An 18,629-nucleotide genomic window follows, 5' to 3' on the forward strand; every position below is an offset into this window, starting at 1 on the left:
CATAGCAATTTCAGTGTTTTCTCTTTGGGGAAGCAATTGAAGTGTAGCCCCTGCTTTCCCCCCTGACTCCTTCACCCCCTCATTCCCCCCGGCCAGAAGAAAACAAAACAGGAAGACTCTGTCACTGTCAGGTTATATTTAATAATTTATTATAAGGTTTAGTTGCGCAAAAAATAAATGAGAACATGGAAGGTATATGAGTAAATGGTGCAAAGCAGAAGAAAGCATGACTAAGAACATTTACAAAACAATACACATACATATGTGGTTGTATGTGTGCATACGTATATATTCTGCTGAAACCTACAAAAGAAACCACACAGAAATTGAACAAACAGACAAAAAAATAAATCCTTAAACAAACAGAACTAGAAGGCAGACCTGAGAATTAGGATCTATGCATCTTTTGGCCTTTTACAAATCTGCTGAATTACCGAGGACAGAATCCCAGTAAATGAAGGTGTTACCATGACAGCTGATAATCATGTCAGCATACTGTGTGCCTGGCTCACCTATACCTGATTCCACTTTCTCTTGAAGCATATGTAAAAATGTTGCTGGATACACTGTTTGGGGTTTTATTTTGAAAGAGGTTAGTGGTGGAGGCATCATGAGCCTGCCTACAAATCAGGTACTGGTTCTGCTTGGCTGGCTAGGAAGAGCATCACAGCCTGACAGCAAAAAGCACATTTTGCACAGCCTTCTCCAGTGGAAAGCTTTCTTCACGTGCACAGGAAAATAGGGACCAAGTTTCTTCTGAAAATAACATGGACACAAGGCTTCTCTTCACTATCTGAGCAATAATAGCATCATGTGGTTATCCTACACTTCAGCTAAAAATCTAAAGTCCTAAACTAAAGTGTCCTTTCAACTTAAGTTGTTTACAATGTCATACACCATTAAAAACATCTTGTTTTGGTTTTCTGTACTGAACAAGGACACGTTGCCATGGATGTTTGTTTTTTTTTTTTTAAATTTCACTTGCTGAAGGTTTTCAGATATACAAATGCTTGAATGTGAAATTGATGACGATACACAGAACTGTACTACTAACAAGTTGGTTTATTTCCTGAGTTGTCAAATGTCATAGCAGATAATTCTAAGTTGTGCACAGCCTTACAGATGAAACCTTGTAGCATTGGGTCATTTCTTATGGTCCCCCTGATAATGAAATTCCAAAAATAACAATGTAATGGACTTGATTACACAGAAGGTTTCGTTTGGAGAGACAAATTGGAGAGACACAAACATCCATAAGCTGAGAAGATGGTATTGTTTTACTGCTTTTAGAGACCATCAGAATACATCCCTGCTTTACTGAGGGTAAAAAAAAGGGAGAGGTTGAGGTTAAATATCTGGAATACCAGATTGTTTTGATTATTTGTGGTACTGCCCTTATTTCTTTTCTCTCTTGGTACTTTCAGCTTGTCTTTTTGAAAAAAATTGCTTATTTTTGAGATTTGAAGACAAAACAAAATCTATAGTGCACTCCTTTGCAGGTATGTAATCTGTTTTAATTCAAATTCTGTAAACATATTAGTTCTACCAGTAGGATAATCCACAGGGAAAATCACATCACACATAGCATAATAAGAACAATATGTTATTTTTTTTCAAAAAACAATCTCAAAACAACAGCTTCATTTTTGTACCATAGCAATATCAGTGAACAGCAGCTGAACAAGTGACAAATTAAAACCACAAAGAAAACAACCCCAAACTTATCAATATTCTTATTGGTTTAAAAACTAGCAAGCTACATAAAAGAGAAACTTCCAAAATCTCAATTTGAAATGCAATATTAGAACTCTTTAAATATTTTATGAGTCTGGCAGGTTGGGACGCAATATTTGTTGTTTGGATTATGTAAATAGACTTTCCAGTGTAAACAAACCATTGTTTATTGCTGCTTAGTTTCAATATTTCCCATAGATTTGTCCTTTCCTTTTGGAATTTAAAAAATTCTTTTGAATAAACTCCATCAACTGTAATTTGGAAATTTTATGTTGAGCAGTTACTGTGCTATTTCAAGCTGTATCACTAGCTCAAATAGTTAAGAGGGAGGAAAAAAAAATCAATGAAGCAAAATGACACAACCATGGATAGCAACCAGCTCAGCATACCATCTAAACTGTAAAATAGTTCTGTGGGTTTTTTAAGGTCTTAGAAACTTTGCTGAAAGGAAATAAATGTAGTAAAATATCTTGTCATTAAAAAACTGAGTTTTGAATACCTTGAAGGGTATTCTAGGGTAACTATCATCTGTGTGACTTGAAAATGAATTTATGAGATTAAAGAGAAGTAAAACCTTTTCCATAATAGTAAAAATAATCTTTTTCATTGGGTCAGAAAGGGAAATGTTTAAATTTAATGTTCAAAAGAATATTCAATGATCAATAGTACAACTAAGTCTTTCAAGGGTGTAAACTCACATCTCTTTGAAAAAGACTTCTGAATGTAGGAAAGGCAGTCACCAGAGTTTGAATCAACAGGACGAAAAGAAACTCACAGTCTATGAAAGAAGGTGAAAGTTAGAATCTGTTATTTTCTTTATTCATTTTAGACAGATTCCTTTACCTTAAAGAACTTTGACTGTAATATGTTCATGATACTGCTCCTCCTGCTCTCCCATGGCTGTGAGTTTTGGGGTAAAACAGTGATTCACTCAGGAAACAGGCTGTTCTAAGGGCTGGACCCACCAAGGAACACAAGAATCTGGACCCCCCCTCCTTTGGCAGGGTAGTTCAGCAATTAACCTTCTTTATGACCTCCACCTGACCTAAATTCCCACCCACCTTCTCTGCTAGGCACCTAAATGTTTTGGAGAATGTCAGAAATAGCAAGTTCTAACTATACTGTGCAACTCAACCACCTGCCTCCGCTCCAGGTCTTATCCCAGGACTAGGGGACAGGAGGAGAGGACCAAGGAAAACACAGCAGGCAGAACAGGTGAAGTATAGCTGCCACCAGCATTTCCTAGCTTACTCCTGACAGTTCCAAATAAGAAACCTTACTTCAGAAAAAGCAAAGATTTAATATTCAGAGGATTGTTCAGATGATTGATCTCACTACTGGTTTCATTTCTAGGGGTGTTTGTTTTGTTTTGTTTGTTTGTGTGCTTTTTTGTGTTTTGTTTTTAATGGATGATTATTTTTATTATTGTAATCATAAAGATATCAGGGCACCAGGACTCTGGTTTTTCAAATTTACTTTTAAATCTTATGTGCACCATGCTCCTTTAAATATGCTCTGTTACAGAGCTCTGTGAAAGCCCAAATCAATGGTATTTATTTACAGAAGGTGAAACTCTGCCTCAGTGAGTACTCCCTAGTGCAATTTCCTTCAAAGCTGAGATGCTCAATAGGAGTTAATCCTCTGAACAGCTTTGTAAGTCTGACACTAAAGGTTATTTCCAAAACCAGCCCGTCTGTCTACAAGATAGGTGCTAAAATGTTCTTTTAGGCTTCAGACCCCAGGAGTAGAAGCTGTTTGCCAAGCTCTCAGACTGTATTGTTCAAGGTGTAAGCAAGGCAACACAAAAGACATTTCCCAAGCACACACATTCCTGGAGAACCTTGTTGGGCTGTAGCACAAGGCTCCCCTTCACAGCTGTGCCTGGCTGGGCTGTGGTGTCAGGGCAAGTGTGGGCTCAGGGCGAGCACTGCTCCTTTGGTATCTCAGGCAAATGGTTCCACCCCCAGGCCAGACACCCACAGCGTTCTTCCAAACACTAAACTGGACCAGGCTTTTCACTGCCACCAGAAATGCTGGCTCATCCAGCATCCTTCCTGCCAAATCGCTCAGGAAATGGGAGACCCTTCCCAGCTCTCTCCCAGCCTGCATCAGACAAGTCAGCACGCTCTCTCCCCTGCCTTCTGAAGCTGGGCTCCTGCACAGGAACAACTCATATTTTCAGGATGAAGAAGAGTCTGCAGGGCTTGGGAGGACACTCTTCTACCAAGAGGGTCCTTGTCTCTGCTTTTGTCCCTACCTTTTTTTATGTTGTTGCTCTTTTCTAATACTACAATGCATTGAGAGTTATGAGAAGAGTATGAGAGAGACAAGCATCTGGATAACCATGGGATAAATGAGTAATGAGTTTGCCTACATTTCCTTTAAATCAGGGGAGTCTCAGGAACTGTGATATAGCCTCAGCTGTGTGTCAGATACCACTGGGGCAGGCTGCCACCATGCCTCAAGCCTGACCAGTGCCACTGCTCTGACTGATTTCTTGGCCCTGATAAGGCTTGATTTATAAAGCTGCAGATTTACCTTACTATCTGTGCTATAGTCTTACATATCCCTACATATAACTTAGGATATAATATTTGAGCTAGAAATATCAAAGGAAATGTACAAAGCTATCTAACACACATTTCAAAAGATTATTTCCACACTATCCACATTTTTAGCCTGTATAGTTAGATAAAATAATTAATATGAATTACTAGCCATGGCTGACACATTTCTTCTAACCTTATGCTTACTTAAAAAGACAACTTTGTAATTTTACAAAAAAAGCATCTCAGTGGTTCTAAAGGATATTTAACACCTGTCTTAACAGTTTATTCAATTAGATTGTTACATTAATAATTAATTTGTAGCATTAACCAGTACATTTTATAAAATTATTTAAGTGATCAATAGCTTATCATACTAAGATATAAACAAAAGCACAGTATCTTTTTTTTTCTTCAATACTTTTCTCTGTTCGTGCTGATGTCTATATGTGTATTTGAAAAGAGGACTGTATGTTAGAAATATTTGCATGTATTAAAATTAATCTTTTACTACTTTTTTTCCCTCTGAAATAAAACTGTCTTAAGCAGACATTTATTATTTTCTTTGAAATGTCTATAATTTACCCAACAATGTTAAAATGGGAGGAACCTTCCTACAGAACTCTGTCAGAACATTTTGAAATTAGAAGAAAAAAGGTTGAGCACCTCTGTATGTATTTTTACGGATCATAAAGGAAGATATCACACAGATCACACAGAACTCAATGAGCTGTGAAATATTCTAAATTATACTTTTGACAATACCTGGCTGCAGTGAGTTCCACAAAGCTGTGTGATAACATTGGTGGTGCATTATGCAAAATACAGTTTTTTTCTATATTGCATAATGGGTGTCAGGCAGATTGGTACTTGGTTCTTCCAGCCAGGTAAGGGAAAATGAGCCCATCATGCTTTGTAAAGAATGCAATGTAGAGCTGTGAATCAGACTAAGCACACGGCATTGTTTCCAGCTCCTGATGAAGGAGAAGTTGAATGCCATGGGGAAGAGTTTTGTGCTCAACATGGCCCACTGCTGTGTGCATAAGTGTTTGCCAATTTCTCCTAATCTTTCTAAAGATTACAGAATCTGGTTTTATTTTTGTTGATTTCTTACCACATTCTTCACTTCCTTTCATAAATGTCTCTACCTTTTTATAGTGATGATTTTCAAAAAATAAAAGGTTAGCATGTATCATTCTTCGGTAAGAAGTCATAACACTATTTTTTTCATATATTTTCTGTTTTTCCTTGCAACCATCTCAAATCAGAACAATTTCAAAAAAGCAGTTCTGGGTATCTCCTGCCACAGCCGATCATCTATGGAAACTCAGGAAATGCGACAATTAACACCCACAAGAAAAAAATTATTTTATGTCATTTATTCTGTTTGAAGTACTGGAGCAGTGATGAGAATAAATGTTTAACTGAAACCCTTATTTTCATTATTGGTATGGAATTGCCAAACCAGCCAATTAATTTTGTGCTATTTTCTATCCCATTCTGACTTGCTATCATACAATTTTTAAAAAGACTGAAAACAATGTGTCAGCTGATTAAAAATTAACTTCATTCATGTCAAATATTCTCACTGGAAAAAATCTACTGTAAAATATATTAATGCACTTGACAATCTCAGGATTGTAAGAGAATGTAGTAAATCTGCTGAACTTCATGAAGATTTCTGCATCAAAGCAACAAAAAACCCCAATGAAATTCATTCTTTGGGACTTTAAATGTGATGTTTAAAGATATTAACTTTTTCCTATTAGAGAACCTATTCTTTCTGAGTTTACATTCAGCTTAAAAGGAAATATTGTCTCCATTACAGCTAGCAATATTCATAAAAATATGGACATTGTCAAATGCTTTAATTATATTTAATAATACTTAAACCTCAGTTACTTTCATATGTGTTTTGTGTCTAAAAATCTATTGAGCTGCATAAGCTTGTAAAAATCCTTGCAAAGTGAAACTTCCATTTTCTTCAACAGCACCACTCTGCCAACAGATACTAATATTTACGTTTCTAAGCACAATGTAATTTAAGTAATTGCTGAATACACAGGACCTTCACCCATCATCTTTTACTGTCTTTTAAGGACCTGAACAAGGAGATAAACTTCTTGTTACAACAAAGGAGTCAATATTCTTTGACGTTTTTTCCATTCCACCATAAGCTTATCCTTGTTTCCAATATACCTCACCTTTTTATCTAAAATAAAAAGTGACAAGCATTTATTTATAATATCAAGAACGAACCCTGCACCCTTCATGTAGAGCAAGATTTTATAACTGCAGAATTCATATATCCAGCCCTTAGATTTTAAAATTGTGTCACTACAGTGGTGTTGCACAGTCATTATCTTCTACTTACAAAACACAGGCAGGCATTTTGACCAGTTCTCTGTGGTTAAAACTGTAAAATTCTAGTATATCCTGTTGCGTAATAAGTATGTTTGGAAAGAGTCACAAGTATTTGAATGATGTATGGAAAAATGAAATTTTCCAGTGCTATTGGATCTGTTCTCGTAATCAAAGTGCAACTTTTTACACGTTTTCCACTGTTCACTCCATTCCACGTGTGGATAAAAGCCACACTTACTCCTTTGCAGTAGGTATAAAAAAGAGCCAAAATACACTGATATTAAACACTAAAGCAGAGATTAATTGGAACTCATTACTCCTTCCTTTTTAGTATTTTGTAAATAATCCCATATTTCATGCTAAAATGCACAGCCATTCAAGACAGTTATATTTTCTAATGGAAAACCACCCTGCAGTTTCTAGGTTACCAGATGAAAACTAGCAATGTGGCTGGTGAGCTAAGTCTGGGTAGAGGTTTATATGCTGCAGGCTGATGGTCTTTGTCTGTTCTAGAGATCAAATATCTCAAAAAACCCTACTCCTCACAGTATTGCCTTTTAGACTGGAAAGCTGAGCAAGCATGAAGTTAATTCCTTTTCTGATAAATGCAGTACATAGATATGATTAACGACTGACCTTTTTTTCTCTTTGCCGTAAGCAGGTAAGGGTCATCACAGATTGCCTGCACTTTAGCAACTTCTAAATAAATGGGTGCCTGAAGGCTGTATTTTGTACTTAAATTATTGCTATAGAGAGCACTTTAAAACACTTTTGCCCTCAGACACTCAATTTCAACCCTTCTTCCAGCAAAGTCTTATTAACTTAGAACAAAACTTGATTATAGTTTTCTGCATCCCAGGATGCAGCAGGATTTCTATACATGTGTTGTGGAATGAAGTATTTTACCGAAATGTCTTAGTAGACTTTTGACAAAACAAAAGAGAGCAGCTATTGTCAATATCTCGACACACTCCTTTGGTTTGTAAATACATTTTCAAGTTTTACTTGTAGCTCTTCTGGAACCAAAAAAGAAGAAAACAAACAGCAAAGCCTCCCAGAGACAGAACTTGATACATGTGACCATGTATCTGCCACAAAAAGTAATGTCTGAATATTTACTCAGTAAAATAGCAAAGTCCCTGCTACAAGAGATTCTCCTTTCTCTTTCACATGGGCAGATGAAATTGTTTCAAAGGAGTGTACTCACAGATAGTTTAAACTATAAATAATGACATGTGGCTGTTTAAAAAATGGGACTCTCCAAGTTCCTTAGCATCATTTGATGATTTATTAGCAGTCTCTTTCAATTTCACCTTTTCTGCGCCAAGTGACTTGAAAATCAAAAGTACCAGCATGCATCAATCTACAATATTCACAGTAAAGATATATTAGTAAGTATATTTAGTAATGCCATGTGTTATTGGTTTGTAGGGGTGAATATATTGTTATCAAAGGATGATTTCAAAAAAAAATGTAAATCACGGTTACAATTATATTTTCATATCACATCCTCTGAGACAGAAATAAAAGCAGAAGCTTTCTTTTATTTCCTTTATTTTATCATGTACTAATGCTGTTCCATTTGTACCAGCTGTACCTGGTTACCACTGAAGACATTTTGCTGCCCTCCATCCCTTCACAGCTCATTAGCTGAAAACTGAGAGCAGCTCTGGGGTCAGGAGTAGTCTGTGTGCCTTGCACAGGAGGAAAGCCGAGACTGGAACAGGGTCCCATGGGGTCCCTGGGTCTATTTAAAGGCCACTGTAGTCTCTAGGCAGGCAGCTCTACCACGTGTTCCAAAAGAGAGTTTTCCTTCTGGTGGAAGCACTAGGAGCTGTACAAAGTGGTCTCAGTGGCCATCACTTAGGTTATCAACAGGCATGTGCCAGGAATTAAAGCAATTCCATGAGAACAGAATTTTCTGGCACACTGCTGTGACAGTGTCTGCCTGGTTCTCATGGAGCTTTTCTGAGGAACATTTGTGGAAGCTGTGTGAATACATCAGTGTTACAGTGATATCATCTGCTGTTCTGGAGTGGCACTAGTGGCAGCATCCACTGGCTCTGAATACTTTTGTGCTTCAGGTTACCAGCTGTCTTAGACTGTGTTACAGTACATTGTAAAGTTGCATCCTCATTTTCCAATCCTAGTGTGCTTGTGTTTGGTCTCTACAAGAAATAGGTTCCCAACAGGTCAGACTTGCTAAAGATTTGTTGTGTTCTGAAGCTTTGTTCAATTTTCTGTGTATTGTATGAGACCTCACAGGTATTTTATAAATGTGAGTTGAGAGGATGGTTGCATTATGCAACAAAAGCAAAATATTTAGTAAAACTGCTATATATGGCCATATATAGCCACAACTGCTCTAATGCCCTCTTCCCTCCTTTTTTGGTGTGTTTTCTTTGAAAATAGCATCTACATTTTCATTAACTTGACAATACTCAGGTACTGCATAGGAAGACAAAGCCACAGACAGCAACTGCTCCCCAGGAAACAAAAAGAGAACATTATATAGATCTTATGCTTTTTATAGAAATACTAGTTGAAGTACTAGGTTAAAGTATTTCTAGTTGAAGTACTAGGTTGAGGATTTAGATAGGTTATTAAAGTATATGGACACTGGAACTATAAAGCATATTCTCCTGTTTTGCCTTTTCCCCACTTTTGGGTTATGTAGAATGACTGGTATTTAAGTCATGAGGAAGAAAGTTACTTGGACTTGAAAACTGCATTGAAACTGTAGAACATAGAAAACTTAATTTAAGGAGTTTCAAAGAAAATATATTTAATTTTAGGGCAAGTGGAAGAATCCCAGTTGCAAAGGAATAAAAATAATTGACCATTTCCCCAAAAGGCAAATATTTGGCAAAGCTGCACTAAATAACAGAATTACATCATCATCGTTTTGTACAAAATTTCACATTTAAAGTTTGCAAATTGGAAAATTTCCCTAAGCAAAATGTCAACTGAATCTTTTTCTTAAATGAAAGTGTGAATGAATCTTCCTTGATGGGTACAGCTCTGAGAGCACCCTAGGTACAGTGCCCTGACAGCGTGGGAGAGCAGTTTTTTCATTTCAGCTCATCAAAATACTCTCTGCAGGGAGCCATTCTATTCCTGAGTATGGCAGCACTGTGAGAAGGAAAAGAGGTAGTGAATGAGAAGAAGAAAAACAGAAAAAACAAATAAAGGTGATTGTGGTGGGGTAGAACTGTTTCATTGAAGTGGATCGCAAAGCTTTTTTATTCAGCAGCCGTTCACTGAAAGCTGTAAGTCTGCAAGGTCTCTTAGCCAGGAAAATGGTTGGAGAAAAGCTGACCATACTGTATCAGTAAATGTTTAATCAAAAGCAGAAGTTTCTTCCATACCTTTTAATACATATATATATAATGTGCATATATAAAACAACCCAACAGCACTTTTCCCGTTAAATTATAGTACATAAAACCGATTGTTTCATTGGAAAAGAGTCTATGTGTCTCCTCCTTGGTACATTTCCTCAACCTGTCCTGAGAAACAACCAATGAACTGAATTCCTCTGGTAATCATGGCAATAGTTTCACACTGGGAACAGAACACAAGGCTCCTCAGATCATAGAAGAGGGCAAATTTTTCTCCTCACAATTTCAAACATTTCAGGGCATCACAAGAAGTACATAAATATTTGATAACAGTTACAAAAATCTAAATGTTCAGGATAGATAAAATTCATTCCCCACCTACAGGTATGCCTTCCAACTTATTTCCTCATTACTGATTACAAACATCTACTACAGTTCGTTTTTTAAAGACGTCTTCCAAAGACAGAAAATCTCCATTGAGACGTACTCATCCTCCTTTTGAGAGTAAACAGATGCTTGACACATGATCATACAAGATACAATGCGCATCTAGAACAGAAATCTGAGAAGGAAACACAGAAAATCAAAGTAACGCTGACCAGAAAGACAAGACCAGAGCTCAGCTCTACCATGTCTGGCCCAGCTGTGGCACGGGCAGTTGCCAGCTGGGCAAGTGCCCACTTTTTTTGTTTGAGGAACAGTTTTCCCGCTTTTTAAAGTTAGAATTGCAGGGATGGCTACCTAAATAATTTGCGAAAAAGAGGATTTTGCAGCAGTTCTGAGGACTAGACTGTGCTGCTGATAGGGAACCTCACAGCTCTTAGGGGCATGGTGAAAATTGCACGTGTAAGGGATGAATTTGTGCCCCAGGAATTTAAGATTAGAGCTGGACCAGGCAATAACCTTACCTTCATGCACCAAACCCTATTCCCAACAAAACATATCAGCCTGCTGCTCCAGTATTTGTGAATGCCTGGCTCAAAAAACACCCAACCACCCTCTAGGGCAGTGGGTGAACCCGCTCGGGTCTGGAGGTGACCCTCACAGCACTGATGCCACATCTTGAGTAGGTGACATTTCAGTGCCTCCAGCGGGAATTGCGGGCTGTGGCAAGGATCTACAGAGGTTGTGGGTGAAGACAGGCTGTCCTGCTGGTGGGGGCGGGAAGGAAGGCCCCCAGTGTCAAACGTGCCATTGCAGCGGAGCCCCAGAAGGGACCTTCTCCGGTCATGCAGAAACCTTCACACCAACCAACACAGTTTCATTTGTTTCCACCACTTTCTTACAACACAGACGTGTCCCCCCTTCCTCCCTCCCCCCAACCCCCCAACCCCCTCCTTTCTGAACATATCGACAAAAGGAACGGCAAAATAAATAAATAAAGACTTAGCCTCTGCTTCGGGGCAGCCGCCTCTCCAGGGTCCCGCATCGGCGGCGCCCCGGCTGGAGCTGCTCGGCGTCAGTGTTCACGGCAAATGGCGGGTGCAGAGGGGGCCGGCGGCGCCCCGGCCCTGGCGGGAGGCTCCAGGCTCAGCTGTCCATGTGCAGCCCCCGGCTGTCATTGCACCAGCCCCGAGCCGTAGCTGAAGGTGTAGCTGCTGGCCAGCGACAGCGGCTGCTGGTGCTCCTCGGCCTGCTCCGACGGGTAGCTGGGAAAGGTCTGCGCCCGGGACACCTTCGCTGAGCCGAGGCTGTGACCTGGAGCGGGGAGACATGAACACACAGGATCTAAGTGGGCTTTGAAGCTTTTCACCTCCAGTGGATTAGCTTCCTACCGTCCCATGGTGTCCGGAGAGCAGAGTTGCTTCATTGGGTCCTTTTGGGGCTGCAGAAGAGGGTATTCCCTGTGGCTAAGGGCACAGGTGGCTGACAGATTCCCAGCCAAGGCAAAAGGCCCCAGACCCAACTCAGATATAATTTAGGGTGACAACTACTATTTCACAGACATCTTTTCATAAAAATCCTTTCTTTAGGATTTTTCCCCTTCTGGGAAGCTGAGGCCCCCAGAAGAAGAATGTAAACAGTGGTTACCTGCTGCTGTGGAATGCAACAGGTGCGCCTGTGGTTGGCCCATGTTGGATGTGCACAATTAAGGGCCAATCAAGGACCAAGCTTTCTCAGGGGCAGAATCAGACAGAGCTCCCTTGTTATTCATTCTTTCTCTATTCTTAGCTTAGCAAGCTTCTGAGAATTTTCTCTCTATTCTTTTTAGTATAGTTATAATGTAATATATATCGTAGACTAATAAATCAGTCCTTCTGAACATGAGGTCAACATTCTCGCCTCTCTCTTCACCCTGAAGACCCTTGCAAGCCCTGTAACATTACTATTTAAAACTTCAGTGTCGTATTTGTGCATTTTCTACTTAATAAGTCTTAGTGATGTCAGTTATGGCTCAGAAATAACTAGTGCACATCTTTTTTACCTGAAGCGCTTCCCATGAAGGTAATGCCAGGGGTTTCAAAGGGATTAGTTCCACAAATCCCACTTCATTTACTTACTCTCCTTTGAACATAATGCCAGTTTGTCAGGTAAGCACAGCACCACTGTAATTCCAAAATGAACTGGCAGTGGGATATGGTGCACATGGCAGAATACTGTTTAGGAGGAGGATGTGCCAGGATGTGCTCTTTTCCAGATGGCCTTGTGAATCTCATATAACCATTGCTTTAATCAGCAAGATGGGAAACCACATGTGAAAAGCCAGTGATGAAACTCAGGTAACCATGATGACCCAATTCTGTAACCTGATAGTTTTCCTAACTTGTATTTCCTTTCGAAATTGTAATTTAATAAGTAACAAAACCAAAATGCATATCTTGATGCAATTTTTTGTTGATGTCATTTTTGGAAATGTGTATTTAAACTTGGATTTAAAATGGTTTTGCATAATGCTTTAAAAAATATCTTAACGCACTTATTACAGGTAAGAATGCAAAATCATATTTTTGTGCCAACCACAGAGATTTTAAAGAATAGCTGCAATGGTATAGACTCAAATACTAAAGAATTCAGCTCATGCTGACACGTTTCAGAACAGTTAGCAGCTGGCCCAGTAGGGGTGGAACCAAGGATGATGTTCACCAACCTTGGGAAAGCATTTCCTCACTTGCATTTGGAAAAGTTTGATCCTAACACTTTGCTGACTTCGTCATGAAAAAAACTCCATGTCTCCCTCTGAACAAGATACTATCAGACCAATGCTGGGACCAAGAGAGAAAAAAATCCAACTAAATGAAAAATAGAATAGAAGGTGCACCTTAGTGACACTGAAGACAGTAAAACCAGAACCTGAATTCCCAGTGGCATGTTAATGATCATAAAATCAGTTTCAAAGCACAAGCAAGCAGGATGAATTTTTTATGTGTATTTTTATTCTTTATTCATGGGGTTAAATTGACATTGGCTACCAAAACTTGGCTGAGATGAAAGGTTTAAATGTTTTCTGCTTCAAGAAGCTTTCGCATCAAACTGAACTAAAGCTTATGGTGACTGTGAGCTCTGAGCTACACAGTAGCTGATAATGTTTGTGAATAGTCCTAAAGGTTTTATTGCTTTAACCAACTTTTAATCATGATATTATATCAGGCCTTTATTAGTTTTTTACTTTTATTTGGGATTACATCACAATAACTGTCACTTTATTTCTTAATCTAATGCAAACCTAAGCATGAAAAGACGAATTATTCTAGATTTTAAATTTTTGTTGCAAATCTGCCTCATTTCCTTCTCAGGAGGTAAGATCTTGCTCTCCCTTTACCCAGAAACACAATTATATGTCTTTTAAATGTCATAAGGGCTGATAAACCAGGCACATGATTTCCTACGTAAAATTTCTCTCTTTCCTACTAATAAAGATAAATAAAATATGTCAAGGTATAACTTTCCTTTATTTTCTTAATGCATTTTATCCAAAGAGCATAAAACAATCCCTGTGACAATGAGCACTATAGTAAAAAGACTAACTAACCACAGAGTTCCTAAACTCAGGCCTATTTGCATCATCTGCTGTATCTTGTATAATTAATTTTAAATCCACTTTTGTACAATAGTGTAGCTTTAATACAGTGATGAATAGTGTCCCTAATACACTAATTTCTAGCCACGGAATTTAGGCAATGTCCTAGAATGCAGAAGATGAATTTGAATCTATGAGAGTTAAAAAGGAAATTAAATTCAGGTCTTTCATTTCCAAAAGCCAACACATCCCTTGCTGTTCTGTAAAGGAAAATTTGTAGATGCTAAATGTCACAACAGGGCTAGTTTTTGCCATTCTGTAGCCAAAGAGTTTAAGGAGGAGAGTTGTTCTCTCCTAACTGCTAGGATATGTAGTGAAATAGAAGAGAGACAGACAGATTGAAAAGATTAAGGCACACTTAACAGAGCCAAGAGGTCTAAGATGTCTGGTTGAGGTTGAAGCTGAACAGTATGACATCAATCTATGAAAATAATAAGAAAAAAAATAGAGGACATTGGTTCAAATGAAATGGGAGAGCTATGGGTAATAGAAAAGTTACGAGTTTGGAAAGAATGGATCCAGGCAATATATTTACTTTCAAATTATATTTAAAAAAACCCCAATTAACTATGTTAATATACTTGAATAAATGAATAAGAAAATGATGGTGGCAACATAAAAAAATAGTCCAAAAGGTTCCAAGTGGACTTAAGACTGCTAAGTAGTAAATTTCCAAAATTTAGGGCACTTTTTAGCTTTTTGTTAAAATTCAGCATATCACATACTGGAAATTCTACATTATAATATATCCTTTTATTTTCATTCCCAAATATTATTTTAAACTTCATACAGCTGATCAGTCTTATGGAGCCCTAGGTACTGCAGTGTCTCCAAAGTTACAATTTATGTCAGCACTTAGGATTTTGAAACCAAAGATACAGGTAAAGTTTTTGCAGTGAAGGATTAAAGTTCCACAGCTTTCTAAGTTTCCTGCTTCAGTCACATTTGGGCCTTAAAAGGTTAAGAGAGAAGAAGAAGAATAAGAATACTGTTTGTGGATTTTGCAGCTCTTTGGTACCACAGCTGCTTTTAAGAACACAAAACTAACTCTTCCCTGCAATTCTTCTGAAGTCAGCACAAGACGAATTTGATTCACACAGATTTTATGACCTGAAGATACCAATGGAGCTGGGAGAGGTTTTTTCCCCCGTGGCTTACAGAGGAAAAGTTGGGTTTGTTTCTGTTCCAGGACAAGACCTTGGAAACATGAATATTATTCAGCCTGCTTCATCCTTTATTCAAATTTACTCTCAGGATTATAGAATGCAATGAAGCTGCAGTCCAAAGCAATTAGGTATGAATGATCCATCAAGAAAATTTAATGTAACCCAGTAAATTACATTAAATTAGATTTTTCCTGATCTTAATTATGTTGGAAGCAGAGGAAGTATACACAAGGATCTTATTTCATGGCATGGTGCTTATTTATAACAATTCTTTGGAGGAAAAACCCAATGGTTTCCTAGTAACAGAAGTGACTGATGTACATATGAGTAGATCGATCACAACTTCTGAGAAAAAACTTGCAGTACTAAGCTAAATGAAAAGGAAAAAAAAAAAAAAGAAGAGAAGAGATCCAGGGATAAGCTTTAAAAGCTCCCTTACTGCTGCTTATTGGGAGATGTTTCTGTTTTAGATTCAGAATTCAAATTCTTAACCAGAAGGCAGGTGCCAACCATTTTTCTTTTCTAAATGAGATAAAGGTCACTCTTTTATTTTCAAATACAAGAATTCAAGGGATTCTGATCTGATGTTCATTGGCTAGAGCACTCATGTCTGATGTACAAGTCCTGTGTTAAAATTCCCCTCTGCCTGTGGGTAAGGTTCAACATTACACTTTCTGTGGAAAACCAGCTGAAAGCACTCCCTTTCTGCTCTGTGCTGACACTGCTGCTCACTGTCCCTCAGTTGAGCCATTGAGACCGCAAAGCTGCTTTGCAGGCTGAAGCACTTTGGTCATCTGGTTTGCAAGAGCCCCACAAATCTCTGTGCTGGCAAAGCTGAGGAGCAGCAACAAGCAGCCAAGGGAAGAGATGGCAGGTTTTTCTGAGGCTGGTTTCCCTGCCAGATGGTTTGTTTGGCAAATGATGACCCGTGAGCAATGCACTGCCATCGCCACCAGACTGCTCACAGCTCTCATGCAGGAGCACTTTTGAAACCCCATGATTGATCTTCTCCTGTCCAAGATCTAATAGAAGTTTATGTTTCTGCAGTACAGTGATTAAAAATTAATAGAACCAGAGGCTCCTGTGTTTCAGCTTCTGTTGCAGGCCTTTAATTACTTTATATGAGATAGCCATTAGGTAAAAATAAAGACATTTGCAGCTGCACAGCAAGCTTTCATCTGGGATTTCTTAACCTCTGAACAGATGACTTTACAAACAAAAGGATGTACTTCTAATGCATTTCTGTTTTCTGGGTAAGAGTAATAAATTTGTTTTTGAAAATAAAATTTTGTATTTCCATTTCTAAGATTATGAGCACAAAATTGAAGTCATTAAATTAAAGCCAATTGGATGTCTTTATTAGTATTTTGTTTTGTATTTGGGAGTCTCTGAGACTTTACAATTCCAAGAGTTCTGCAATTGCTATAGATGTCTCTATAAATGCTACAGAAATACTTCTGCTCAAAAGAAATTTCTATGAATCAATCAGTACAGGCTAAGAATAAATTAAGTGAATCAATTGCTCCATTGTAAAGCAGTTGTTTCTTTTTAGAAATATTAATTGGAAAATTCTATTGTTCACAATAAACAGAAGACCCTGGGAAGCAGGGAAACAGAGACAGATGAGATTTTATCATTGCAAAACAGGATAGTGCAAGAAGGTGGAAAAAACCCAATTAGATAACAGATGTTTCAAGAACAAAACGTTAGTAAGAAGGAGTTAGCTCTGTGTTGTTTCCTCACACAATTCTCATTGGACTAAACGCAACTCTTGAGCCAGAAAAGTTCCCAAAACTAGTACCAGTCTTTAATCTAGATGTGTATTCTCCAAGGACTTTCCCAACAGCAGTGAAAGCTCCTATTTATGCCAGAGGAGGCCCAGAGATTGTACTGAGGATATTGTTTGAATGGGAAACTTGTCTCAAAGTGCTTCAACCTCTGATACTCTTTGCAGCATTTTTGTTAGGACACAGGACAGAGTGGGAAAGGCACTGTAGCTATGCACTGAAATCTCACTAGGGAAAATTAAACTCTTACTGAAAATAATTAAATTTTTATGCTGCTTATTTCAGATGGAAGCTTTTATCCTCTAAGAGCTTTTGTTGCAAAGAAAGAGACTTCATATTTTATTCTGGATAAAGAAAAAAAAATTTCTCCAAAAAACCCCTGTACTTCGGTCTCAAATCAGTTAAGTGGCTATTATTGCATCAAAAAGGATACTTTCATTTAAGGCAGAAAACAAATGATTGCTGCTATCCTATTTATAAATTGATACTGGTTAAAATTCTGCCAAGTCTCTGTATTGAATATACAGTGTCTTCTATTGAGCTACTGATGACAAAGCAGCTTTTCCTTTTCTGCTGTTAGATGATTGGAATAACTAAAGCAAAGTTTCATAGCAGGACAAACTGCTACAAAGCAAAACATTTATTTTGCAGTAATGATGCAGTTGGATTGGAAGGGCATTAATTGGTACAGCAATTATTATGCTGTCACTCACAAAAAATGCAATGGAAGGCAGCAGATGGAAACTGAAAAACAGCATAAACTACATTACAGCATATTGATTTCCATATACTTATTGAAAGCGAAACTGTGGGCCTGTTTCAGTTCCAAAGAAAGAAAAACAAATTTTCCTTTGAATTTAACTGCAGTTGGAATAAAAACTCCAGGGAACACAGCTGGGCTCCAACTTTCATGTATTCTAAAATAATTTTAGATTTAATTCCATCAGATACATATATCTTTCTGAAGGAAGAAAGAATATCAAAACCCTAATTTTTGGGACAGATTTTTAAGAAAATGGTTTAGTTTGTTTATTATAAATACTTTTGAAGAAAACTAATTTAAATTGAGAATAAAATGCATAGGAAATATATGAAGAGAATGAATGACAAACTCTTACCCTCCCCCCTTTCAAAATATTTATTTTCCATTCTTAATTGAAAAATAGTTTCATTTTCCTCAGAATTTGAAATCAAAATAGTAAATTTTTAAACTGTACAGCATCAAGATTAGTAAGTACCAGAGCAGATACATATTTGTTACAGAGCCATATCACTTTACTGAATTGGAAGACTATTATTTAACTTAAAAGTCTTTGGCATTGTCATTAAGTCCTCCTCTAGAAAAGAAGGAGCTTTACTTATGCATGCAGAAAAGACTGCAGGATTGCCAGTTTAAGACCAGCACATTTACAATATGCTGATTTTCAACATTCCAATCTTGGCACAATAATGCTGGAGTTTTGTGAAGACCATGTCTACATGTCAATATTTTGAAACACAGAAAAATTGTTTCAATACCTACAGTGCGAATTGCTTGTAAATATTATGCACAGGAAAAACAAGCATTATTTCATCTGTATCCCTATCTAAAATAGCAGCTATTTAAAAGCAGTATCTTGAAAGGTGTAATTAAAGCCAGTGTATTGACTGAAGGCCAGGTTGGCTTAATTGCT

The 18,629-nt window shown here is 37.8% G+C and overlaps 1 protein-coding gene across 1 annotated transcript in view; it reads right to left on the reverse strand.

Moving 5' to 3' along the window:
• Positions 1-121: 121 nt before the first annotated feature.
• Positions 122-18,629, reverse strand: part of DOK6 (docking protein 6) — a 252,940-nt gene continuing 234,432 nt past the window's right edge. Inside the window, exon 8 of the mRNA XM_074547905.1 lies at positions 122-11,683. Within this exon, the coding sequence (XP_074404006.1) occupies positions 11,544-11,683 (140 nt within the window). The 3' untranslated portion in view covers positions 122-11,543. The remainder of the gene's footprint in view (positions 11,684-18,629) is intronic.

The sequence above is a fragment of the Zonotrichia albicollis genome, chromosome 1, assembly GCF_047830755.1.
Source record: "Zonotrichia albicollis isolate bZonAlb1 chromosome 1, bZonAlb1.hap1, whole genome shotgun sequence".
NCBI classification, from domain to species: domain Eukaryota; kingdom Metazoa; phylum Chordata; class Aves; order Passeriformes; family Passerellidae; genus Zonotrichia; species Zonotrichia albicollis.